Here is a 27,220-nt window from a genome sequence, read left to right as displayed (position 1 = left end):
CCCCCTTCCCCCCCTCAGCTTTCTTTAAGTGAAATTATGAAAACATGTTCTGAGATGTATGATAGACATCGCTTAACCATTTAAAATTTAGAAAGCTCTGTTAATATGGTGAGGATGTCTTTGTTTTTCAAAGTGTCTCGCCAACGTTCTCTGTACCTGATACAAATGCCCTTTGCTATTTGTCATTGTAGAATTGGCCTTTCCTTGTTCACCATGCTTTGAATTCTAAGTTTGGAATTTTAAGAACTGTTATTGGAAGGTTATCCTTAGTAATAGAACCTTTTGATTTTGATGATATGAACACAGAGAAAGAAGCATCTATTGCTAGTAGACAGTTTTTTTCATCACCTGTTCCAGTACATTTAAGAGAAGAAGGAATTATTTTGGGTCATGGTTTCAGGAGTTTCAGTCCATGGTCAGCTGGTTCCATTGCTTTCAAGCCTGTGGCAAAGAAGAAGCTTCATGGTATAGGGACATGGAGGAAATCTGCTCACCTTATCAATAGCCGTGAAGCAATGAGTTGGGAAGGGGCCAAGAATGAGTTGCATCCTTCAGAGACATGCCACTTGTACCCTACTTCCTGTAGCAAAGCCTCACCTCTCAGTAGTCCAGTCAGCTATTGATTCGTCATTGGGTTGATCCACTGATGCAGTTAGAGCCCTTGGGAATCCAGTCACCTCTCCATAGTAGCACCAGCTGGGAATCATGTTTTCAACTCATGAGGTTTGGGGGCCATTTATATCTAAAATGTAATAATTGCCATAAAAGTATTCTGGGTCAGTCTTTTAATTCTTGTTCTCTAAAGAATAATAAAATATAAGGGTTAAGAGGACAGATATTAGAAAGAGAATTAAATGGTTATGTGTAATACCTCAGGCTCAGTCTAGAAACCTGAATTCTTCAAATAAAGTTAGCTGGCCTCTTTGATCATCAGTTTTCTGATATACAAAATACAGGGAGATTAAATCATTTACTATTTCTCCCACATAAACAAAATTTATGATTATATGATAAGAGTAGCTTTGTTAGGGCTAGGGAAATTGCTCAGTTGATGAAGTGCTTGCCACACAAGCATGAAGACCAGTTTGATCCCCAGAGTCCACGTAAAAAATCTTGCACTGTGCTGTGTGCCTGTAATTCCAGTGCTGGGGAGACAGAAACAGGAGGGTCCCTGGGGCTTGCTAGCCAGCCATCCTAGCCTGCGTACTGACTGCTAGGCCAACCTGGAAAATGGTACCTGAGGATTAAGTCTCAAGATTGACTTCTGTTAAAGGGAAGATGGAGCTATACTTAAATGATACCAACCCTGAACTCAGCTGCTTCTTCTCACTATTTACCCTTTTTCTGGATGATATGTCATCTAAGTTCATTGTACTACCTTGTCATTGATAATTTGCAAAACCTGTGTCTGATGATCTCTAATATCTTAAAACCTGTTGATCTGTTCATTGTGTCCTGGTGACACTTCAAATGCAGCCTATCTGGAAATGTGATTCCCTTCCTTAAGAATAGCACATATACTCCAGTCACCAGCCTCATTCTCACAATACCTAATACCAAATGTATTAGTATTTCTCAAGTGTTTTCTCATCTTTGTCATGAGAGCCATTGCCTTGGTTTAGACGCTCATCATTCTGTTATTTATGCACTTTAGGCCATAGTGGTATGTGTTACATATTGTCTGTTCTACAGAGAAGCTGCAAGTACATTTATCTCTTAGTATCCAATAAAGACTGTTGCTAGATTCCTTTTACCACTATATGTAAGTGATATGTAAGTAGTTGTTGTATTGTTCAGAAGAGGCGACTAGGGAAAGAAGTCCTTATATTAACACACCTTTTTTCAGATATTTTCAGTCATTGTTGATGGAAGCTGCCAATGTGGAAACTATAGAGATGGCGTTATCTGTGTTGTTGGGGCAAGAAGTTGGTCATTACATATATGTAGACTTCTTTTAAAGGAAGACTGTTTATTATTTCTAAAAACAAAACACTCAGACTAATGTTGAGCTCTGAAGCTTCTAGATCATTGATTTAGCCACTCCTATTCTTTTGGGAGGAAACTTGTGGAAAAGCTTAGTCATTTTAGATCATTTCCATTGCTTCAAGGTCATGTATGATGACAGGGACTCCCAGAAATCATTTTCCATTTAATCGCAAAGTAACTTTGAGGAAAAAAGAGCAAACTTTGATGTGATAATTGGAAGGTAACTGGAGAATGTTTTATAAAATAATAAGAACAGCTTGAATCCTGAGGTTGAAACTAAAACAGAAAGCATAGCTGATGATTTGGGTTGTTTAAAAATTTATGGTCAAAATAGTCTTCCCCCTTCAAGTGAAAGAATTCCAGTTAGAGAATTCCTGGCAAATGCAGTACATCAAAATTACCACAAGAGGGTGGTGGAATGATTTCTCCTCTTAGTCCAAGAAGTTAGAATACGTAAGTGAGCCAATAATAGTTGTAATCCGGTGTAGTATTTAAAACATGATGTTTTTATAAAAGCAATAGTAAATTTAATATGAGAAAAATTATAATATGGTAAAACATTGTATAACTTTGTAAACATTACTTTCAAACAAAATATTTTCCTGTTGTGATACCATAATTAAATGGCATCATAATCCTTAGCTCAAATCAGAAATATTTTTTGAGATCATGTTGTTACCTTAGTTGTAGACTCTACAAGTAGGCATTGAATGCTTTGCTATTGGCTGAACATTATTTTACATTATTTCATAAGTTTAATGAACTATTTCTCAGCCTCTCATTCTTTTATTACACCCTACCTAGATGTATGTTATTTCAAAGAACAAAGAAAAATCCCTTAGAATCCACTCTTGGTATTTGCTAGTTCTAAGAGATTCCTAATACAAATTTAGAAGTTCTGTAGAATTAGGGAGTGGTCACAGTTCACCTGTGGAGACAACAGTTCTAATCAAAGGGCTGCAGAAACTGAAATCGAGCTCAGTGACCTGGTCTCCGCACTGAAGCAGTGGCTGCCACAGAGTCTTGGTCTAGAGAAAGAAAAGGAAAGAGAAATACATTGTATCTTTCCTGTGGCCTCTCCCCTAACATCACTAGAAAGTAGCCATCACCAGTGATCATTTTAAAATTCCTATAGTTAGTTGGGGGCAAGGGGATCAATATCACTAAGTTGCAGTCTGTGATCCACTTAGTTGATTCTGAAATCAGTTTAATGGCTTAAAGATAGTGATTAATTTTATTTTTAAATGAAATATAATATCTGTACATCTTTATGGAGGACATTATAATAATTCAGCCCATGTATACACCGTTTAGTGATTGATTCTGTGACCCCCATTTCTTTAAAAAAATCATTTTTTTGTTGTTGTTTTGGAATTTTTTTACTCTTCTATGTAGCTAGTATACTTAAAAATGGAAATAATATTGTGCAGAATAAAACAGAATATTTAAGGTATTATTTTTAAAATATGAGTAGGTATTATTTTGTGAACATGTTTATTAATATGCCTATGTTCAAAAATATGTGAATAAGCCGGGCATGGTGGTACATGTCTTTAATCCCAGCACTCAAGAGGCAGAGACAGACAGATCTCTGTGACTGAGGCCAGCCCAATTTACATAGTGAATTCCAGAATTCCAGGCCAGTTGTGGCTACAGGGAGACCTTGTCTCAAAAAGATATATATATTTGTGTGTGTGTGTGTGTGTGTGTGTGTGTGTGTGTGTGTGTGTGTGTAGGAAAGCACACCTGCAGGTATGCTTTGGGTCAAAAGATAAAGGGTGTTTCTTATTATGCTTTACAGCTTAGAAAATAGTTTGAAAGAAAGTGACTTTTAAAATTATATTTTTTATTGAACTGATGACTAATTTATTTTTGAAATGATAGGCCAAAAATTAAAAACAAAACAAAAAAGGACTTCAATGAAAAGGTTAATTGAAATTTTAAGAACTTCCAGTATATTCTGAGTCTGTCATCGGTTTCTTTTACATCTACTGAGATTCTGACTTTTAAGTCTTAGATCATTTCCCTTGTGGTGTTCTATGTCCTGTGCTACTCAGTAACACTATACCAGTTGATAAATAGGAGTTAATTATGTATGTAGCAGCATTATAGTTTAAGTTAAACTATCTTTTTCTCAAGCACATAGTTTAATGTACATGCCACCACCATTACCAGTCCATTTGATCATTAAACACTGTAATTGAACTTGTCAGCTTTTCACATTTTAGGAGGCAAAATGCCTAAAATTCATAGTCTTAATGAAGATACTAAACTAAAAAAAACATAAGAATCGAAGTTTGAGTTTTCTATAACACAGCAATACTACTGCTGACTTGCCTTATGTCTTTGTAATACAGCTTTCATAAATAACATGTAATGATCCCTTTAAAAATTGACTTGAATCTAAAAAACTGCAGAAAATATGTGGGTTTTTTTCCCTTGTGAATTGAGGATTAGTATTTTTAGAAAACTACACTGAATTGAATCAATTCTTTGCTTTTCTGTTTTCAGTGCTGGGGATCAAACCCAGCGCCGTGCACATGCTAGGCGTGTGTTCCAATTAAGCTGCAACTTTCAGCTCCAATATTTGTATTTCTATTGCATTTTTACTCACAAAGCCTTCATATTGTATATAATTATTAAGTGGCTAGATGAGTATTTTTAAAACCTTTGTAAAATTAATGGTAAAAGTTTAAAAATATGTTTCTGTGTTTTTGTAGGTGACCTAATTTGCTATGATTAATGCTTTTCCTAGCTTCTGTGTAAATACTATTACCAGATTAGGTAACTTAACTCACTAGATGCAAAGTAAGTATAAAATATTACTATGTTACCGAATATATTAAAATGTTTTTCATAAAGTCACAAAGAGCAGCAAGAGAGGCTAAAAAACATCCATAACTCAAGTTCAGGGGATCCAACGCCCTCTTCTGACCTCCACGGGCATTGCACAACATGGCTGCACTTACATGCGTACAGACAATGCACTTATACACATAAAGTAAAAATAATAAATAAAATTAAAAAAAAATAAAGTCACTTAAGAGATGGCTCAGCAGTTAAGAACACTGGTTGTTCTTGCAGAAGACCCAGGTTCAAATCCCAGCACCCACAATGGCAGCTAACAACTGTCCGTAATTCCAGTTTCAGGGAATCCGGCAGCCTCTTGTGTCCTCCATGGTCACTGCATTACATGGGTGCACTTACTTACATGCAGGCAACACACATATATACATAATAAATAAATAAATAAAAAGTCACAAAGAGCCATTTTGGTTCTGAATACATTAAGTAGCTTAATCAAACACAAAAGTGAAAATGATGAATTTGCTGAAATATAAGCAATTCCTTGTTAGATCAAGCTTCATTATTCATTGAACTATGCTGTCTGATGGTGGTGGCTCTGGAGTATACAAATATGTTCCCTGTAGGGTATGAATTGTAGAAGATTGGCTTTTCAGTTTTATGGTTTTGGTTTTGAAGCAGGATCCCACTTTGTAACTGACTTCGAACTGGAGATCTTTTTGTCTCAGCATTCCTAGTATCTGTGATTATAAGTTTGTACCTGTGCCCAGCCTCAGGCTAACATTTTTAGTCTGTAATTTATTTATTAAAATAAGGATCTTAAAAAGTCCTCTGTAGCATTGTTGTGAAGAACATATGACTTAACATACTGAGTGCTTGGTGTATAGAAAATACAGGAAAGATTTGATCTTTTCATATCAGCCAGCAAAACATGTCACGTAACTTCCCTGCCTGAAAGTGTTTTAGGCGCTCTGCTGTCCAGGTTGAGTGTGACTTCTTCATGGGTCTTTCAGTGAATTCCCTTACCACCTCTAAGCCATGTTCTGCTACCTTGTTTTGTAGGGTTGTTCCTTATGTTCTCTGTAGTTCAGTCAAACTAATGTTTACAAATTCATGGTATTCTTTGTTCCTACACGTCTGTGTTTTAAACAGGCTGCTCTTCTTATGAAATAATTTGCCTGCCCTTCCACTCCTGAAACTCTTGTATTCAAAGACCACTTGTCACCTTTGTGCAGTGTTACTGAACCCTTTGGTTATGTACCCATTCTTTCTCTGTTGTCCTATAAAACCTTGGTAATAACTTTGTCATAGGTTCATTTTAATTGTTCACGTGTCTTTTACCACTATTTTTATATCTTTGAAGGACGGGGTCACGACTTACTAACCTTTGATTTAGAGCACCTGCCCAGTGTGTAGCAGTTCCTGGGCCCTCAGTAGATCCCAAGTGAGTGAGTGCCTGGACTAGTGTGTCTTATTTTGGAACTCTTCATATAATTTGAGGGATACAGCATTCTTTGTCAGGATACTGCTCTTTCCAACTGGACTTCAAATTTCCTTAATGGTGGCTGAACAAAGGTGTAAGCAGTGTCTGACAAAGGCAGCTATGTAAAAATACCAAGTGCTTAAGGAGAAGGGGATGTTAGTCTCATAAAACATTAAATTCCCATAAGAGTTAAAGATTGTAAATGTAACTAATGCTGTAATTAGTGCTGTGTCCAATAATTCAAAAACTTAACAATTCTGGAACCATGGTCAGATTTTTCCCCCTCAAAGAATGTGGAATTCATGGTACCCAAGGAGCTATGTAATGGAGTATAGAAGAAATATTAGGGATGTGGGCTCCCCTCACTGTGGACAGTGAGTATAGATGCAAAACAACAGTATATAGCATGGAAATCAGCAATAAATGTACAAAAAGAGTTAAGTATGATTTTAAGGCCAGATTTTAAGGCAGCATTGCAGTCTGGATCAATGGAAAGAGAGTTGACTTAACCCCAGATTGTACTTTTGAACTTTATTATCTTTTAGTGATATTTTATTCAGGAATAAGGTTTTGATGTTTGTACATAAGCACAATCAGATGTAGTCAACCACCTTTACTATTGTTAGGGAGAGGCCAAGGTGAAGACAGAATAGTGTGTTCAAAATTCTTGGGAGAATTTGATTTCTTAAAGGGTGTACAAGCTGTTTAAGACTCATTAATGGCAAGAGAGAAAGTTGGATTAACGGAGGGCTGGCTTAAGCATCACAGAGTATTGGCTTGATGCTGAAAAAAAGCTATTAAAAGATTTGCAATCTGTGTAGTAGCAAAAACAGATTTGCTCCTTTAAAAGATCACTGTAGCTTTAACGTGTTAAACAAATCACCGTAATTTCACTGTAGAGCTATCATTGGAATCTAGAATGCCATTTTAAAGATTATTGAGGTAAGCCAGCAAAGAAACGGTGATAAAGAATGTTACCTGTGCTCTATCATGGGAATGGGGAGAATTCCACAGCAAGGACTGCAAGGTTGTTACACTATGACGTGACTCAGATGCAGGTTTCAACCACTACTTTCCTAAGGAGCCTGATTCACCATACAGTACTTATATATCACATATTAAAACACTGCTAGAGAGATTGTGTTTGGCTTAGAGAAACCAGATTGTTAATCTTCCATATCCAGGGATCAACTTCCATGGATTCAGTCAACCTTGGACTTAAAAATGCACGTGAAAAAAATGCATCTGAACTGAAAATATACCGACATTTTTCCTTGTCATTATTCCCTAAACGGTACAGTATAGCAACTATTTGCATGACATTTGCACCATATTAGTTATTTTAAGTACATAAGATGATTTAAAGTATATAGGAAGATGTGCTTGGATTATACACAAGTACCATATATAAGTGCTTAATACATATGTACTTAAGATGTACATATATACAAGTACTGTGTATATGTACAAGTATAAGGGGCTTGAGTGTCTGGAGAGCATCCATAGGGGTTCTGAAACAGTCTCTTGTGGATAGCAAGGGCTGATGAACGTGGTTCTGCTCCATTGAGACAATGGCAAAGACAATTGGTTGACTATATATTTAGATTTTTTTAAGTAATTTGTCAAATTGCAACATATAAATCTGGATTGACAGCATCTTGGACTATATTTGAGAAATAAGCTAAAGTTTACTTTATGATCGTGCTATTTATACAGCTTTTCCTCTTGCTTATCCACTTATTTCCCCTAAGAAAATTTTCTCGTTTTTCATTTTCAAAATTGACAAGATCTGTAATTATACTCAATAAATTTATTAACATTATCATATGTCTTTAGTAAATATCTTTAAATTTCTTATCCTCAAATCATTGGACTATATATGAACCAATACCTAACGTTTTCTGTAGAAAGCTGCATTACTTTATTTTATAGAGCCATTAAAAATATAAAGGCTTTTCTGTGTTTTCCGTGTTTGCTGTTTGATTAGCAGATCCTGCAGCATGCTAAGACAGAGCGCCTCATTCTTTCTTTGTGTGTGCACACAACTCCCGGTTGAACCTTGTTTACTCTTATGTCCCTGGTTATGGCAAGAGATAAATGAATTTCTTTTTTTAAAACATTTTTTATTAAATGCATCCATTGGAAGTTTAGATCTTGAGGGAAACAATCACATTTATCAGATACTATGGGTGACTCTACACACTTTTGTGCCATTTAATGTTCAACATTCTTCATTTTGTTATTATAATAAATAGCAGTTTCTCCAGTTTTTTGAGGTAGAATCTTGCTTTGTAGCCTTTTTTTTTCTTCAAACACCTCATACATTAGCCTACCAGGTGCCTTCAGGCTTTCCCTATATTTTTATTAAGTCATAGTTGTCTTTATAGCAATCAGGTAAGTCACACACACACACACACACACACACGCACATACATGTACACATAAAAACACGTGCACATGCACACACATTAATGATTTGCTTTTTCCTTTTATGTCTGCATTTGTTATGTGCATGTATGTGTATGTGGGTATGCTTGCTTGTCCTTGTATGTATGGAGGCTAGAGGTTGATGTTGGGTATTTTCCTCTGTCATTCTCCTTTGTTATTTTCCACCTTGCTTTTTTGTGACAGGGTCTCTCCCTAGACCTAGAGCTCACTGTTTAAGCTAGACTATCTCCCCACCTTTCCCCAGAGCTGGGATTATGGGAGCATGCCCCCATACCTGATTTTTATATGGTGCTGGGTGTTTGCATAGCAAACACTTTATTCACCAAGCCATCTCTCCAGCCCCTGGTTTGTTTTTCTCTTTATGATAAAAACGTGTTTTAATATGCAGTGAAGTCAAGGGCTCTTAATCGACAGCAATGCAAAAATATAAGAATTTTTTCAAAAAATACAACTTGTGTTTGGGGTAAGTACAGAAGTAAGCTATAAATATATAAAGCATGATCAGTTGGAGATATTTTAGGGAACAGTAAATTTGTTGGAATCAGATATAAAAGGAAAATGACCAAATGTGCATACTTTCAAAATAAATGTTTAGTTCACTTTAGTTGTACTTACGCCCTGTCTTGAAGGAGTGCAACTCATCATCCACACAGTGGCAGCCTAAAAGGAATGAATTGCCTCGTTTAACAATAAAATGGTGGATATCACTGATTACCAGTAATATTTTATTGTAATTTAAAATTTTAAATTATCTTTATTTAGAGTACAATTTAAGTGATGTCATTACAAGTAAAAAGAATATACTTATCAACAACTTAACAGGCTCTGAGAAAAGTCTAAAGAATTATTAGCACTCTGTGGTAAGGTGAACCAAGTTATTTTGACCCTGGAGAGTACATTTTCCTGTGTCACAAGAAAACATCAGTGACATAATGAAGGAAGATTACATCTTGTAGGGATGGGATAGAAAGGGTTGTTGCCAAGGGTAGGTAGAATAAACTATATGCCTAGCAACTGCTAAGATCTGTTTCAAGCAACATTTTCTTTGCATCCAAACTTTATTTTTGAAATTCAGATCATTTAGCTAAGATTCTGGTAAATTCAGCCTTTTATCATAGGATATCTCTGCTGCATGCTACATTTTATGAGTTTAAAAAAAAAGCTTTTAAAAACTTAATTATGGATGGAGCTTTGGAGAGATCTGTTATTTTTCTCCAAGGGAGACTCAGATATATTTTTGAGATTTGATTAAATCAAAGACTACATGATATGTATCAGTTATAAGTGGATATAAATTCTATCTTTTATTTGAAATCTAAGGAGATGGGGGCAAAAAAGGAAATTACTGTTTCTACAACCATCCCAAATTTCATTGCAGACTTTGTACTGCACTAATAAATCGAGATAACTCAATTTGCTTAGCTAAGATGGATAGATTTATTGGTTCCATTTAAAAATTTTTGTATGAGTAAGTAAACTGCTACCAGTTGCACGAATTTCATATCTTCTAATGATATTTTATTACCATCTGCTCCCTGCATTTCTGCATCATTAAATTGTCTACTTGCCACAGAGGCCTGAGTGGAGCTATCCTCTTGTCAAAACTGAGGTGTGATGCAATAAATATGCTGTTTTCTAGCAAGTACATTTTTCTTCAAAATCATGATTCTCAGATAGGAAACATAAAAGTACCATCATTAACTGCATGCTTTCTATTCTTACAAATGTTCTCTTTGGGGAATTTATCTCCATGTTGGAAGCTTTCCACTGTTGACATAGGCATTCATCTATGGAATCTCCTCTTTTTCCCATTTGCCTGTCATGCTGACATATTCAACCTTTTATAAGGGAGAAAGCTAGATTTGCTCATAATTGCTTTTCATAAAGAATTACTACATCTTATTATTTTATACACATGCTTTAAATCAGGTATTGACAAAAATTTCCCTGGTCACATCTGGCCCATCTGCCATCTATTTTTGTAAGTAAATTTTTATTTAAGTGTGACTATGCTCATTTCTTTACACATCATCCATGACTACTTTCAGACTTTTGAATACTCCCCCCTCCCAAAAAAAAACTCAAAAAAGTCACAGAAAGTCTCAAATACTGATTCTATAACTCTTTGCAGATTCCAACCATATGTACAAGAGAAATGTGCCCCATAATTCTGCACAGTAGATGCAAATGCTATTGGGGACTGGGAACATCTTTGCAGCACTAACCCTAAGACACACAAGATTGCATATTTGCTTATCCATATCACCTCCAAAAGATAATGTTTGGAGGCAGGTGCCTTATCTCTGAATACATGTGTCATAGTTGAATTCCTAGATAAATGTTATGTACATTCTCTAAGAAGTTGCTAAGAAGTGGATGCTTTGTTAACCATATAAGTTCTCATGTCAGAGTTGAATAACTGACATTTGTTAAGCATATCTTACACATTCTGTCATGTAAGTTAACATTTTGTTTACACTGATTCATTTTATTTTTTCACATTTTGAAATAGTTATTGCTTTCCAGACAAAGAAACTGAGACCTAGAACAGTGGCATTTCTAATGTCATAACTAGAAGATAATGTTTGACATGGGGAAATTTTGCATTTCTTTTCTCTCTTCGCCAGTCTTTTTGCCTACCTGGTGAGGATTCTGTATCTATGGGCAGTATGAGCCCTGGTTCTCTTCCTTGCTTACCTCTGAGATTAGGCTGCTTTTTTGTTCATAAAAATAGGTGAAAGTTAGTGGGAAAATAGATGAATCTAAATTATTTATTTTCTTGTTCTTTGGAAGTAATATGTGTCAGAACTTCATGTTTTATGTGAATATGGAGTAATCTTAATGTATGTACTTAACATGTTTTCTTACCCAAATATGAACCAAATTCTACAATGTTTTTCTATTCTTTTGGAACACTCTCGAGTAGCCCAGTTTGTTCTTGAATTCACTATGTAGCTAAAAATGACCTTGAGCTCCTGATCCTCCTGCCTCAGCCTCCCTTTGCTAGGATTATAGGTATGAACCTTGACACCCAGTTAGAAATGTAATGTGTGTGTATGTGTATGTGTATGTGTGTGTGTGTGTGTGTGTACACACATACACATGTCTATGGAAACTAGAGGCCAGTGCCAGATGACTTCCTCACCTTTCCATTTTAATTTTTGAGACAAAGTCTTGCTGAACCTGGAGCTCACTGATTGGCTAGACTGGCTGGCCAACAAGCCCCGAGAATCCTCTTGTCTTTACTTCCCCAGAGTTGGGATTATAGGTTTTTGCACCTGCTGGGGATCCAGACCCAAATCTCCATGCTTGCACAGCAGACTCTTTACCAACTGAGCCATCTTTCCTGCCCCCAAATTTAATGTTCCTAATAAGTTCTTAGAATCTGTACAAGTTTATCAACAATCAATATTCTTGAGGTCATAAGTTATGCCTCAGTTTTGTTTTTAAGAATAAACATTGGATGAGGATACACTCTCTAAATGTGTTGCTGAGACTCCGGTGGATAAATTTACACTGAAGGATGTACACTGATGGGTACAGTACAAATGCTTGACTAGATGGCACTTAATATGTTTGGTGTAATACACGAGGTCCAGTGGGGGGATGGGGGAGCGGGCCTAAACTTGATTAAGAACCCTTGTATAAAACTACAAAAGCTCAAAAATTTAAATTAAATAAACAAACAAACAAACAAACAAACAAATATTAGTACTAGTGCCTTGTGTCATGGTTTTGTGAGGTTAGGAAATAATATAAGACTGAATGTGGCTGCTAAAGTGTGACCTCATGATGGTTTGATGGTTTTGTCCCTTAACTTGCTCTCTTCCAGGGAAATGCTGCAGCCACTGCTAACCTCTAAGCATCTTGTTCTCTTCTCAGCCTTGTCATTGTCTTCCCTGAGGGTTTGCCAACCCATTATTGCTCTTTGCTTTAATTGCTGATTTGATAGCAGTCGAGTCACATTGCTCAACAATAGAATGTGGAATGTGTGCCACCCACACCTCCTGCCTGCCTCCCACTCTGCAGCTGCTGAAGAGAATCTAACTGGGGCCTTCCAGATTGTGCAGTTCTGCTGTCCCTTCATCCATGGTCTGCCGCTTCAACCTCACGTCCCTGCAGAGAACAAAGAAAGGAATTATACATACAGAAGCACTGGTGAGCAAGCCCAAGGACTCCTGGGAAGGAATGAAGGAAGATGTTTATTATCAAACAGTTTATAGGGAGGCAGAGGTAGGTGGATCTCTGTGAGTTCAAGGCCAGCCTGATCTACATAGTGAGTTCCAGACCAGCTGGAGCTGCAGGAAGACCCTGTCTCAAAAAAAAACAAACAAATAAATAAATAAATAAATATTGGGGCTGTTGATATGACTTAGCAGGTAAAGAGGCATGCTCACAAACCTAATGACCTGAGTTTGATCTCTGGAACCTGCATGGTGCAAGGAAAGAACTGACTCTTTAACTTGTACTCAGACTTCCACACTTGCTGCAGTGCATGCATATCACACACAATAAATATTTTAAACTATAGACTTCAAAAAGAAGCATTTTATCTTTTTATATAAGTCCTTTTTTCTTTCTTTTCCTTTGTCCTTTATTTTTAGCATGAATAACATCGGCTTTCCATAATTGAAGCACAGACTTGTCTTCCTATTGCCACACGTTGCAGTAATACTGAGATTATTTTAGGAAATCCTGGGTATATTGTAATTGTGCTGGATAGCTTCTATTGTCAACTTGAGAGGGACCTTAATTAAGGAATTTCCTCTATTGAATTGGTCTGTGGGCATGTCTGTGAGGCATTTTCTTGATTATTGACTTATATGGGAGGACTCAGTCCACTATGGATGGTGCCACCCCTGGGCAGATGTTCTTGGGTTGTATAAGAAAGCAGGCTGAGCACAGGTCAGAGAGGCAATCCAGTAAGCAGGGTTCCTCCATGGTTTCTGCTTCAGCTCCTGCCCTTACTTCCCTCCATGAAGGACTGTACTGCAAGCTGAAACAAACCCTTTCCTTCCCAAATTGATTTTGGTCATGGTGTTCATTACAACAACAAAAAAAACAAAAGTAGTATGTTGACAAATAAAATTATTTGTTGACTTTAATTAATGGTAGCAATATATGTTAACATCTCATATTTTTATCTGTTAGGCAATCGTAAATTTCTTTTACTTGTAACCATGACCCAAAGACAATTTCAAATGTAAGCTCAGAAGGGAAGGACAAGTCTATGTTCTGATTTTTGATGATGTGTGATATAAGCAATTAAAAAGAGAATGGTATCCAAGTCCCCATATTCACTTTAATTAAGACATTCTAGATCCAGTTTAATCTGGATTCTTAAACTTGAAAGGATGATTGCTAATGTAAGAACCTATCCTGGTGAAGTTGTGAAGATATTTGATACTTAGCCTTGGGTGCACCTGTTCCAGTTCCTTATGGCATACATACCAGCATTCTCTACTGCTTAGAGAAATGGTAATAGTTTAATCTGTTCAGTTTTGCTTTTAATCATCAAGCTAAACAACTCCTTGATTCCATTTAATAAAAATTGCACAAACCTCAGAATGTCCTCTGATCTTAGATCTTGGCTTAACTTTTTCCATTTCTGGTGGATATGATTTCATGCCTGGATTATGGAAAGCAGACCATTGTTTATGCTTTCAACATAAGAATCTTGACAGAAAAAAATGCACAGACCCTGAGCTTCTCTTGGCCACCATCTGTTTGATATGGTTGGGGAAGGGGCAGAGAGGTGAGTACTCACTGTGCATGATAATATGCACATGTGTGTCCATCACTGATACTCATTTTAGTATGTGTAAAATTTCTACCAGACTTTTGGGAACATAGTCGGCTGTTAAATTACAATACTTCATCTTTCCAAGCATGGCAGAATGTCACTTTGACGTAGCCCAGTTATTTAAGCACAAGATTGGCCTCAGTGTTTCTGATAGGAACATCCTTGCAACTGAACCAGTTGTTTTTCACTCCATAAACCCATGTAAGATTTCTACATTGTTGGGGCTGTGAACACTTGTCTTTTTCCTTTTGTGGGATAGCATTTATCTTTATTTTATTTTCAATTTCAGCTGTATTCTTCTGACAATGAGGATAAAATACAGGATTTTTATTATGGTTGTTCCTAGGTTTACTCACATATTTTAGCTTTACATATGTTATTCATAAACACACATGCACAAGCACATATATTCTCTTAAGTGATTTTCAAAATGAAGTATCCAGCAACCGCATACATACATACACTTTATTTCAAGAACTTTGCCTCTGTTAACTTCATTGGCTTAAAATATAGGCAGCCATATTTGAGAAATAAAAAAAATAACAGGGTCGGAAAGATGACTCAGCAGTTAAGAGCACTGACTGCTCTTGTAGAGAACCCGGGTTTGATTCCCAGCACCCGCATGGTAGCTAACAACTTTCCATAACTCCAATTCTAGGGGATCCGTACCCTGTTCTGACTACTGTGGGCACTACATGACACAGGTACACTTACACACATGTAAGCAATACACACATACACATAAAATAAAAAAATATTTTTTAAAAACAAATAAATATATATATATATTAACATCTTAGTATAATCTAAGCTGTTAGATACACTAAGACAAGTTTTTTAATGATACTTTCGAAAGCATAAAAGAAAAATGCATTCATACATTATTTCTAAGTTACCCAGGTGGGCTCACGTTCTAGTTTGATCTCATTTTATAAAACACTCTGACGAAAGCAATTTGGAGGGAAAAGCGTTTATTTGGCTTGTACTTTCAGGTTATAGTCCAACACTGAGGGAAGTCAGAACAGGCTGTGAAGCAGAGAAGATAGAGGGTTGCTGTTTGCTGGCTCGTTCTCTGGTTTGCTACCTGGCTCATGCCCAGCTAGCTTCCTTATGCAGCCCAGGTCCTTGTGCCTAAGAAATGTACAGTGGATGGGCCCTCCTACATCAATCATCAGTCAAGACAATCCCTCATAGACATGGCTTCAGGCCAATCTGATTTGAGTAATCCTCAATTGACAGTCTTTCAGATGACTCCAGGCCCTGTCAGGTTGACAGCTGAAGTTAACTAGGACAGCTCAGTAAGGACATTTAAATCGCAGAAATTAATCATCTTAATTATGACTAGTCCCACCTCTGATGGATCCAGTTGTTAGTCCTTTCAAATTTCTATCATGTTTGAGGATTACATTTGCCGTCATGTTATAGTGGATCAAAGAAAGCACTGGCAGAGAACATGGCATATAATTGATTCATAATGCGTATGTGATGAGGTCTTGGAGTCGGGTGTCATTTGTCCACTTATTCCTTTCCTGATTTCTAATATACTCTCCTAGATTTTCTCACACCCTTGTGTCTCTAAGGTATTTACAGTGCTTGCTTTCTGCCCAAGAAGTTCTTCTATTTTCTACTTTCGCTGAACATTTTAGTTCACATCTGTAACTCAGATGTCGTTAATATGCTGGTGACTCTTGAATCATTCTTTTAGCTTTACATATCTGTCCTGATTTCACATTCCAATAATCTGACTATATTGAAATGAATGAGAGATTTCTCTAACTTAAAAAATTCAAAAAGGCTCTACTCCTATGAGGACAAAGACTGTGCATATCCTCATCTATTGTGCATTCATGCATAGTATTGTGTCTGTACATTAGGCTTTTTGTATATGCCTTGTGAATGATTAAATAGCTATATAAGTAAACTTACTACTTTCTAACTGCTTACATGTATCCTATATGTTAATTAGCTTTTGTTACTGTAAGAAAATACCTGAGATAATCAATATTAAAAGATTAAAGATTTATTTTGCTTACAGTTTTATTAATTAAATTTGATATTTGACAGTTTCACACATATGCATAATACATACTGACCACTTTCACCGTCCACCCTCTCTCATCTCCCTGCTTCCCCTGTCTACCCCATTTCTTCCCTATAAATCTCTTTCTCATGTTCACATTTATTTGCTTATTTTGTGACCCACTGAGTTTAACCAGAGCCATTAGTGTGACCATGGGTTTTGAGCTATCCATTATAGATTGGTGGATTCAGCAGTGTATTCAACTGGAGAGAATAATTTCCCCTCTCCCAGAAACTGTCAATAGCCAATAGTTCAGCAATAAGTCCATTAAGTACAATAAGTACATAGAACCTATGAACATGTTGTGTTGTATAGTAAAGGAGAAGTTCTGATACCAGTGGAGTTAAACTTGCTTACAAATTGGAGATTATCCTTATAGAACTTATATCTAAATCATAAGAGTCTTTGAACCCCTCCCTCTTCCATGACTGTTGACAGGGTCTGTTGTGCAGGCCCAGTGCAGGTGACTACAGTTGGTATAAATGTATTATTGCAATGACTGTAAGGAGTCTAGAGGACGGTATTGCACAGCCCTTCACTGTATTTTCTGGCTCTTCCATACTTCTCAGGCCATCTTCCACAGTGTTCCCTGAACCTTAGAGGGCATGGTATAAATGGCTTGGTTAGGGCTGAGCTCTCAACAGTCACTTATTATCAGCATCTTGGGCATCTGTGAACCTCTGCATTTACCTCTACTCACTGTAAAGACAGGCTTCTCTCAGTAACACTGAGAGTAGCTTTTGTCTATGGAAATAAACATACAAATTTATAAAGCACTTTAATATATCAGTTTAATTAGGGGGCTATAATTTCCCCCATGCATGTTGTTAACTGGACTTACAGTACCAGGCATGGGTTTCCCCTGTGAAACAGGCTTCAAATGCAGTAAGAGAGCTGTTAGTTACTCCCACAACAGTCATGCCACTATTACATGTTTCAGTCCATTGTCCTTTTCTGTTTATGGATCTGTGGTGAAGTAATAGCATGGCAAGAGTGTGTAACAGAGGAAGCCTATTCATCTCACAGCCAAGATCAAAAGAGAACGAGACTAGGATCCCAACGATCCCTTTCAAGAACATGTTCTCATTGTCTTCCACTAGGCCGCACCTTGTAAAAGGGTCCACTACCTTCTTGTAGCAGTATGGGCTGAGGACATAAAGCTATGGTTATGTGTGCCTTTAAGAAACATTTGAGATCTAAACTGCACCTTCAGCACCACACACACATACACACACACACATACACACACACACACACACAATGTCAATAAAAGTAAATAATGAATTGGTTTTATAGCATCCTTTAATGAAAATCAGTGTGAATTTTTTTTTCAATTCTAGAATCATTGTGACCTTGGGATTTAAACATACTGAAAGTATGTTTATTCATTTATGGTTGTTAATACGGACTCAGACTGCCCCATCTGCTTCTTAATGCCCTTTTGTGTATTTACTTGTATTTTCTGTTTTCTAATTTATTTTTAAAATATTTTATTTTTTTATGTGTATGAATGTGCATGTATGTAAGTGGACCTATGTTGTATACTGCCTGTGGAGGCCAGAAGAGGACATGAATCCCCTGCAACTAGAGTTACGAACAGTTGTTAGCTGCCCTGTGGGTAGTGGGAATCGAACCTGGGTCCTCTGCAAGAGTAGCCAGTTCTATTAACTGCTTATCCATCTCTCCAGCTCCCTCTATTTTCTAATTTAAAAGATATTCCCAATTTTCCTTGTTCATTTTCCCCCTTCTTAGAGTTACCAATTTCTGTAAGGGATGTGGTTCCTTTTAGCAGAAGGACAATGACTTTGGTGCTGGAGTCATTCTTTTCTCTATCCAAAGATTTCATGAGCAGTATGTCAGGGTCTGTTGTAGGTCTGAGATGTGCACCTTGCCTCAAGGTGTGGAGAAACATCATAAATATTAAGAATGTGAAATATGTAAGATAGGAATGAGTGCTACAGGGGAAGATAAGCCGGTTGAGTATAGGCACTGCTGACTTATGGGGAAAACAGTGCTCTTTTGTATATGATGGTAATACTGCCTTTGAAAAGAGACCTGATGCAAAGAGGGAACAAGCCGTCTGGATGCTAGGGGAAACACTTCTGGGCAAAGGGAATAGAAAATACAAAGACACCTGGCATGGTGGCACAGGCCTTTTATCTAAGCATTCAGAGGCAGAGGCAGGCGGATCTCTGTGAGATAGAGGCCAGCCTGGTCTACATAGCAAGTTCTAGGCCAACTGGTGCTACAGGGAGACCACCTCTCTCTCAGAAAAAAAAAAAAAAAGACTCTGAAGGATTACAATGATGAGATCATGTCAGAGAGATAACAAGGTCAGATTCTATAAGACCTTAAGTTTAATGCTAGGTTAGACAGTGTTATTGAAGGGTTAGAGCCCGACAAATGGCTTGTTGGACCTAATTTTTGCCATTTTAATGTTGGTAGAAAAAGTAGAAGCCAGTAGCTCTATAGGCAGTCACTGTAGCTATCTAAGTAAGACATGCTAGTGTGGAATAGTATGTGCTGTGGAGGTGGCGTGATCCATCAAGTTATGTGTTTCCTGTATTGTCACAAGTAGCTCATCGTCCAACATTAAATTTGATCCTCTACTGAGTGGTATGTTCAGCAATTGAAAATCACTACTTCTGATAAGAGTAAACTGCCATAGAAGACATTGGCCACATCTTTTATCATGTGTCTTCTTTGGAATGTCATCCCTGAAACCCTGATGACTTAAAGCATTCAGATAAAGTTTGACATAGTGTAATATGTTTCACTGAATATGTATCAGTAATGAGAGTATTTACTCGTAGTTGACTAATGTTTTTTAACCAAAGAATCAACCTTCTTAACCTTTGTACTTAAATACAGTCTGGCCAGGTGCTTAAGGTATGAATTACAATCTTCAGTGTTATTTTAAATGCATTAGTTTAGAGTTAGTACCATATACAAACAAGAATAAAGAGCAAAAATGTCAGATAACTTATCTCTTGCTTAATATAGCAAGCAAAGATCCAAAGCATTCATAGATTGTACTGCCAGTAACTCTATTGATCTTAATGTGCTTTATCACTGGAAGTTCTTTGTTATATATGTAGCAAGTACCCATTACTGATCTCAGCTATTTATGAAGCAAGTAGTGAATAATGGCATCATTTAGACTGTCACATAGCACATATTTTACAGTAGTATACATTATGTATCAATCTGTTATATGAATCCCCAGTAATATATGACTTATATGACCCACTGACGCAGAAATTATTTGGGTAAACTTGTGTTGGTAGCAAGAGACCAGGTGATTAGAAAAGACAACCTAGCCTCAGTATTAATATTAGTTAAAATTTGTGTTAATTAATTTATTAAATAATGCAAGCATAAATCTATTTGAGGAGAAATTAAATTAAGATCTTTATAGATTAAATAATGTTTGCTTTATCTTTTCAAGATATGAAAATTTACTAGTTGACAAGAGCTAAGTGTTCTATTAAATTAATGAATATTATGTGGTTCAACGTTTTAAAAACTCTTCATCTCCATTTAGTGGTCTGTAGACCAAAAGAGATCATTGCATTCCTATGTAGTAAATTAGACTGATGTGTAGTAAGCCAGGAGTTGGCTGCTGCTTTACGTTTCTCAGCTATGTCATCATGGCAGATATTTTTAAAACCAGACTACTTACTCTGTATTTGGTATATTTTACTTGATTAACTTAACAAATCATTTTTTCATATTCTGAGAGTAATCTAGTATACTGATAGTCTTCCCATTATTTAAAATATGTTTAATTTATTTAGTAAGAATCATTGTAAACTTACTCTGTATTTGGTATATTTTACTTGATTAATTTAACAAATCATTTTTTTCATTGCTGAGAGTAATCTAGTATACTGATAGTCTTCTCATTATTTAATATATGCTTAATTTATTTAGCAATAATCATTGTAAACACAGGTTTGAATATAATATTGTTGAAAAACAAAAGGGAAGATTAAGTATGAATGTGTGTCATTCAAAACTTTTACAATTTTAGACACATTCTCACTGATACCACTGTGGTTTAGAGAGTAGCTAGTGGGTTTGAATTTCTAGATGAGTTTTATGATAAGTTTTGTGATTACAAAAGAAAAAAATTAAAAGTTCCACTGGGGTAGAGATCACCCACAAAAGATGCCAAATTTAATGAAATTTGCTCAGGATTAAGGGTAGAAAGGAAATCTAGAATCAAGCTTGCTTCCTCCCAGAATTCTTGTTGTGACATTTTACTGACTCATGATAGCTTTTGTGACTTAGATGTCCATATTATGACGTGTGGCTGGTTCAGTGCTTCTATATAATGGTCTTATTAGAACTAAAAGAAAAATAATATTACAGATAAAGTCATCGTGTAGATGCCTTTTACAGTTGGTTCAATAAATTTGAAGCAGTTGTTTTCTGCTATCCATGGAAGACTGATTTTCAGAAATGGTGCAGTTGTCTACAGAATTGTCGTGGACACAAGGCTTGTTTGGTAGTGTTTCTGCCTCTCAACTCCTCGTTTTCTCACTTCACTATGCTAAGTGACCAGAGCCGCGGGGTGCACTTGACTGTTCCGACATGGCCTGTTCCTGTGCTAGAGGAGTACGCAATTCAGTATGAATAAATGAAGCAGTACTTTATCCATATGGGACATAACTGTGCCATGGAATTGTTCAGGGATCAATAGTTAGCAGAGCCTGCATAGCTTTTTGTACATACCAGAGTGCTAACACAGCAGCAGCAAAAAGGTATGAGAATTTCCTTTACTTCCAACATGGTTACTGGAGCTATAACAGAAAGCAATAGCATTCAGAGCCTGCTTATTTGTGTTTAGGATATAGTCACAGGTTTCATGATTATGGTTCACTTCTCAGGTTAAATAAGTTAGTTCTTTGTGTATCTTCCTCTTGAGGCCCAGCCAGATGGATTATGTCCCATTGTACAGTGATTGATGGAGAGTCTGTACACTCTTTAGTGCTTAAAAATGTCTGGATGACTCAGTACTTTGGGCTTATGCATAGATAATGTGATAAAGGCATATGTTAGATGAAAGGGTTTGGTTCTCTTTGAGGTCTGATTTTCAGATTTTCCAATTAGTAACTTTCCAATTATTTAAAAGCCTAAACCTAATCCACATTTTAAAAATATCTTTCTGTATAGTTAAAGGCAAAAACAACAAAATGAATTGAACCTTTTCCACTTCATTATTTTTTCACTTTATATTTAGAAGGCAGTTTTCTGGCAGCAAAAAGAAAAAGGAGTATATATTTTGTTCCCATTTTAAGAATTAATTGATTTAGAAAAGATATTAGCAGAATTATTGATAAGCACTGAGTAAATTATCCTGACGGTGCTACAGATGTTAAAAAGAGCAAGGGAACACTTCTGTAATGTTCAGAGGAGACTTTGAAGAAAAGAAAACTTACATGAACTTCCAGAATGGAGCAGTTAAGTAGCATTTACAGGACATTTCATTGGCTGAAGTTTATAGAGGCAGGGCCAAGTATCGCATTCAGAAGGGACATTGAGAAAAGCATGGCATAGGGCTTAAGAGCACACAGCTCTGGAGGCAGACTGCCCCAGGTCAGGACTGCCTTTCCTTGCTGTGCGACCTTGAGCAGCTTATTAACGTGCTGTGACTCATAGTTCTCATAGAGTAAAAAGTGGTTTCAATCATACTGAATCACAATTGTTTGTTTCTTTTATTATTTTATGTATATAAGTATATTGCCTGCATGTATGTGAGTGCACCCGTGCTGTGCAGTGCTGTGGAGGTCAGCAGAGGGCATCGAACTCCCCTGGAACTGGAGTTAAGGATGGTTCGTAGCCACCATGTGGGTGCTGGGAATTAAACCTGGGTCCTCTGCAAGAGCAGTCAGTGCTCTTAACAGCTGAGCCATCTCTCCAGCCCCCACAATTGTTTTTAAAAAATTGAAATTAGTGCTTTAAAATAATGATTGTAGCCAGGTGTGGTGGTGCATGCCTTTAATCCCAGCACTCAAGAGGCAAATGAAGGGGGATCTCTGTAAATTCGAGGCCAGCCTGGTCTACATAGTGAGTTCCAAGCTAGCTGGGGCTATAAGGAGACCCTGTCTCAAAAAAACCAAAAGAAATAAAATAATGATTGTACAAGATAAATATAAATTTATTTTGGTGATTGATGGACAGAAGCTAAGTGACAATGCTGTTAAGATAGCAGCTGTCAGCACAGTTTTATAAGCAAGAGCATGTGATCAGAGCAGTGCTTTTGGAAAAATAATCTAGCAGAATAGGTTGAAATGTAAGGGCAGCTGAATTGGGCATGGAAAATGCTTATGTGGTGCCTCAGGAGGTAGCAAGGATAGAAACTGAAGAATTATAGAGGTGAGGGGAGAGCTGTACTGTGAGAGGGAAGAAGCTATACCAGGTGGATACCACAGCAATATTCTTTCCAATTTGATTAAGAGAAACTGTGAGCCAAAGAGAACTGAAACAAATTCCTAGTCCGGTCAATTCAGCTGAAGTCTGGGCAGCAGTGGAGCTTCCTACCATTGACAGTTTCATTTTACAGAGAGAATGCCGTACACAGAACTGTGGGTGATGTGCTGAGCTTCTGGACCTGCCGTTCCAAACAGGCTTTATTCTGATGAGGGAGAATCATCTGTATAGCTGTCCTAATTCATCTTGCATAGCTCTAATCACACCTTTAATATAGATGTTGTCAGTGACTGTGGCTGATATATATATATATTCTTTTAATTTATATTATTTGTATTTTCATAAAAGTTGTTCTCTTTAAACCATTTAAATATGTACCCTTTTCTTCCGTTAGATGCAGTTGCCTGTAGTGCAGGGAAGGCCCCTGTGTTGGTTTCAGTACCACTTGCACTCTTTCACTTATGTGATGATGAGTTTATCTAGTCATTCATTTCAGAGATTGTATGAGTTGGAGAATGTAAGAGTTCTTGGGAACATACCATGTAGTTGGAGGGAAAAAAATCAAAAGTATCTGTAGTGGAAGCAATAATTAAGACATTCATGGAAAATTTGGGAAACATAAGGGACAAATAGTTACAAATAGTGGATGGAGTCGTGGTAGATGAAGGTCAGGAAGAGTTTCTGAAACAGCTCACTTATGAGCTAAATATTAAATAATAAGTACTAGTTGATATGTAAACTAGAGGGAGGGTAGAAAAATGACATTACTAACTAAAGACAGTTTGTGCATAGATAATCATATTTGCAAGAAAAAGTGAAGCAGTTTGGTAGCACCAGGTGAAAGGCAGAGTGATGAAAAGTGATGTTGTGGAGCAGGCAGACATGCCTGGAGGGACCCTTCTACGGTGCTGAGAGGCATGAACTGCATTCACTGGTCAAAGAACAGGAGACCCTTGAAACGCCTGATTGAGTTGTGGTTCACCATGATTTCAATCTTCAGTGGTAATAGGGAGCATGAATTTTAAGGGAGCTGAAACATTTTAGCAGCTAATCCAGGAAGAAAACATTGAAGACCTAAACAGGGCAGCATTGTAGGAATAGAGAAGAGGAGGCAAAATCATCAACTGTCTCTAACATGAAATCTTCTGAACATGTTATTACCAGAGTTGGGAGAGGAGTAGGGAATGAGTCTAGGTAGTGACCTTATGTGCCCAGTAACTACTTGTGCAGTCCTCTTGGAGAATACAAATTGGAAGAAAGAATAGAGTAAGTCCATTTTTATCTTTAACATGCTGAGGTTCCCGATGTACCTATGATACATTTGGAATTAAGTCTAATTAATAGTTGACAGAAATGACTCAGTAAATAGAACTATGTCACCTGTGATGGTCACCTAACAATATCTCCTCTCAGAAACAAGGAAACAGATGCGTGCAGCTGTTGTAACTCTCATGTACTAATTCTTGATCTTCTCTTCACCTGTGTAACTATAGCCTGGCATTTAAGTTAAAACTTTGCTATAATATCAGTGGATAAGTGGACAAGTTAACCTAATGGTTTTACTGTTAGAAAAAATTTACATTTTTCCCATTCTCATTTTGATTTTCTCTTGTTTCAACTCCCAGCACCTTCTACTGGAAGGATTTCAAACAATGCTGCTTCAGGAGCGGGGACCCCAGCAAACTCTGCTGTGGGGCCACCTCAGCCAGGCGACCAGGACACGCTAGTGCAGAGAGCTGAGCACATCCCAGCGGGCAAGCGAACGCCCATGTGTGCCCACTGCAACCAAGTCATCAGGTGGGTCCATTAGTTTAGAAGTTTTCTTCAGGTACCTATTACCAGTGTGGCTGTTGTTTTTTAGTGTTATATATTGCATGATTGTATTACTAAAAGCATTCTTGTCATAATTCCATGTGATGGTATTTAAGTACATAAAGAAATGTACTTTAATGAAAAGTAATTCTTTGCTCCACGAAAATTAAAATAAAGTATTGATCTGTCAGTTATTTATTTCTGCTATATCTAGAAAATAGTGATTAATGTGGCCCTTCAGAAATTATTAAAAATGTAAGACTTGAAGGGATGCTGAAGATCATTTGTCAGACTTGGTTACTGAAAGATAACTTATAGCATAAAAGAACTTGGAGCCCCAGAGAAAATTTAGATTTTTAAATGCCTAAGCAATGGAAGGTATAATTGCATTCATATCTGTTCATAAATGCCTTAAATACTAGTATAGATTATAAACTACATCTTTAAAATAATTTTTCCAAATCTATTTTATTGTCTCTTAAACTCCAAAAAGGGAAAACTGCCTAGCGATCTTAAGCATACTGTATTGGAGCTAAATCTCTGCATTCTTAGTTACTGCTCTTAAAATATTAGGAGATCTGTGTGTGGCTGTTGGTCTCAGGTGTCTCACCAGGAAGACCTTGTTGCCTCTTTGTGGGTTGTTTTGTTGGCAGTAAAAGGCATTGTTTGAAATTATTGCTCCTGTTCTCTTTGTCCTGTTTTGATGTTGAAACACTGGGGGGGGGGCTCTCTAAAGGTGAACAAAGTTAAGACTGACATTTCCCCCCTCTTCTATCACATTAATATTGTCTAGCATAATATTTCAAGGCTATTTTTAAGATGGAAGCTAGGAAATCTCAGTGCTTTAAATACCAGGTATAAATAAATATTCCTTTTCTTGACCTATCACTAATTAGATACCATAGCAAAAATACAGCACACAGTACAAGATAATAATAGAATATTGCTTTTATTTAAAATAATTTATTATTTTTACTTTATGTGTATGTGTATATTGTCTGCATGTATGTAAGAGCACCCATGTCATGCAATGCCTGTGGAGGTCAGAAGAGGGCTTCGGATTCCCTGGAACTGGAGTTGTGGACAGTTCTTAGCTGCCATGTGGGTGCTGGGATTCAAACCCTGGTCATCTGCAAGAGCAACCAGTGCTTTTAACAACTGAGCATTCTCTCCAGCCCGATACTTTTCTTTGAAAAAAATAGTATTCATTTGTGACACTGTGACAGAATGCATGAAATCTGGTGGTGGTTGAGGAGGCTATGGGAGTGCACATAGAGGAGGAGTTCTAAATAAAATCAAGATGTGTTATATGAAATGTGAAAATATTTGATTTTAAAAGCACCAAAAATACATACAGAAAAACAGAAATCAAAAGTCCAAATTCATATACAACCCCACCTTCCAAGTTAACCATTATTAGTATCGTAATTTGGAATTTTTTGGGTGGAAGGTAAGGAGAACTCATTAAGTACCCTAGGCTGTCCTCACAGTCTTTGAGAGCCCCTGGCCTCAGCTTCCAAGTGCTGAGATTCCAGCTGTGAGCCACCATGCTTGGCTTACTTTAGACTTTTTAGATGTGCATACAAAAACAGATATTGTCATATAGAAATGGAATCTATACAACAGATTTCTTTTAGATTTATTTTATTTATTTACTTTATTTATTTACTTATTTTTAAATAATTTATTGAGAATTTCATAAATAAATATAAGATGTTTTGATCAAGTCCATGCCCACTCCCTCCCCTCCAACTGCTCCCTTATCTCCCCATCACTTTTTTCTTCTTTGATTTATTTATTTATTTTTATGGGGCTTTTGGCTACTCTAACATTCCCCCCCTCTAAAGAGGTAACCCTAAAATCTTTTAAGGATTAGATACAAGCTCCCAAATACTTTGGACATTTTTGGGCCTTCGGAACAGAGGCCCAAAGGACATTTTGACTTTTAGCCAAGAAACTGGCTACTTTTATTTGGGGTCTTTTTATCCTATTTGCCTAGCCAATTCCTACCTCCTATTCTTATCATGCCATCCTCTGAAGGGGTTACCCAAATTGCCAATAGGGAATAGGGACACAGACCGCTCTGGCTTCTTCCATGATGAACAGAGACGCAGGGTGTGGCAGTTGGAGTATCCCTTCAGTGGGTCTATCTAAAAGAATCCCAAATTACATAACTCTTATCTCTAAGGGGGAAAGAAAGTCCTTGAATTTTGACTAGGAGCTGTGAAGGAGAAGTAAAGGCAAGAGTTCTAGACAGGGAATTAGAAAAAAGTCAGTACAGGGCAATTTTCAAATGTTCATTTGAGAGTGCATTGGAATTTCTTGACAAGGGCTTCCAAAAGCATCCCTCTATTGGGTTCCTCCTTAT

At 36.9% G+C, this 27,220-nt stretch overlaps 1 protein-coding gene across 1 annotated transcript in view; it reads left to right on the top strand.

Moving 5' to 3' along the window:
* Positions 1-27,220, top strand: part of Pdlim5 (PDZ and LIM domain 5) — a 103,058-nt gene that overhangs the window by 48,223 nt on the left and 27,615 nt on the right. The window contains exon 6 of the mRNA XM_017796390.2: positions 24,666-24,837. Coding sequence (XP_017651879.1) covers positions 24,666-24,837 — 172 coding nt within the window. The remainder of the gene's footprint in view (positions 1-24,665; positions 24,838-27,220) is intronic.

This window comes from Nannospalax galili, unplaced genomic scaffold, assembly GCF_000622305.1.
Source record: "Nannospalax galili isolate Female #2095 unplaced genomic scaffold, S.galili_v1.0 scaffold189, whole genome shotgun sequence".
In the NCBI taxonomy this organism is placed as follows: Eukaryota; Metazoa; Chordata; class Mammalia; order Rodentia; family Spalacidae; genus Nannospalax; species Nannospalax galili.
Note: the sequence above shows the minus strand (reverse complement) of the source record. Positions and strands in the feature narration are given on the sequence as shown.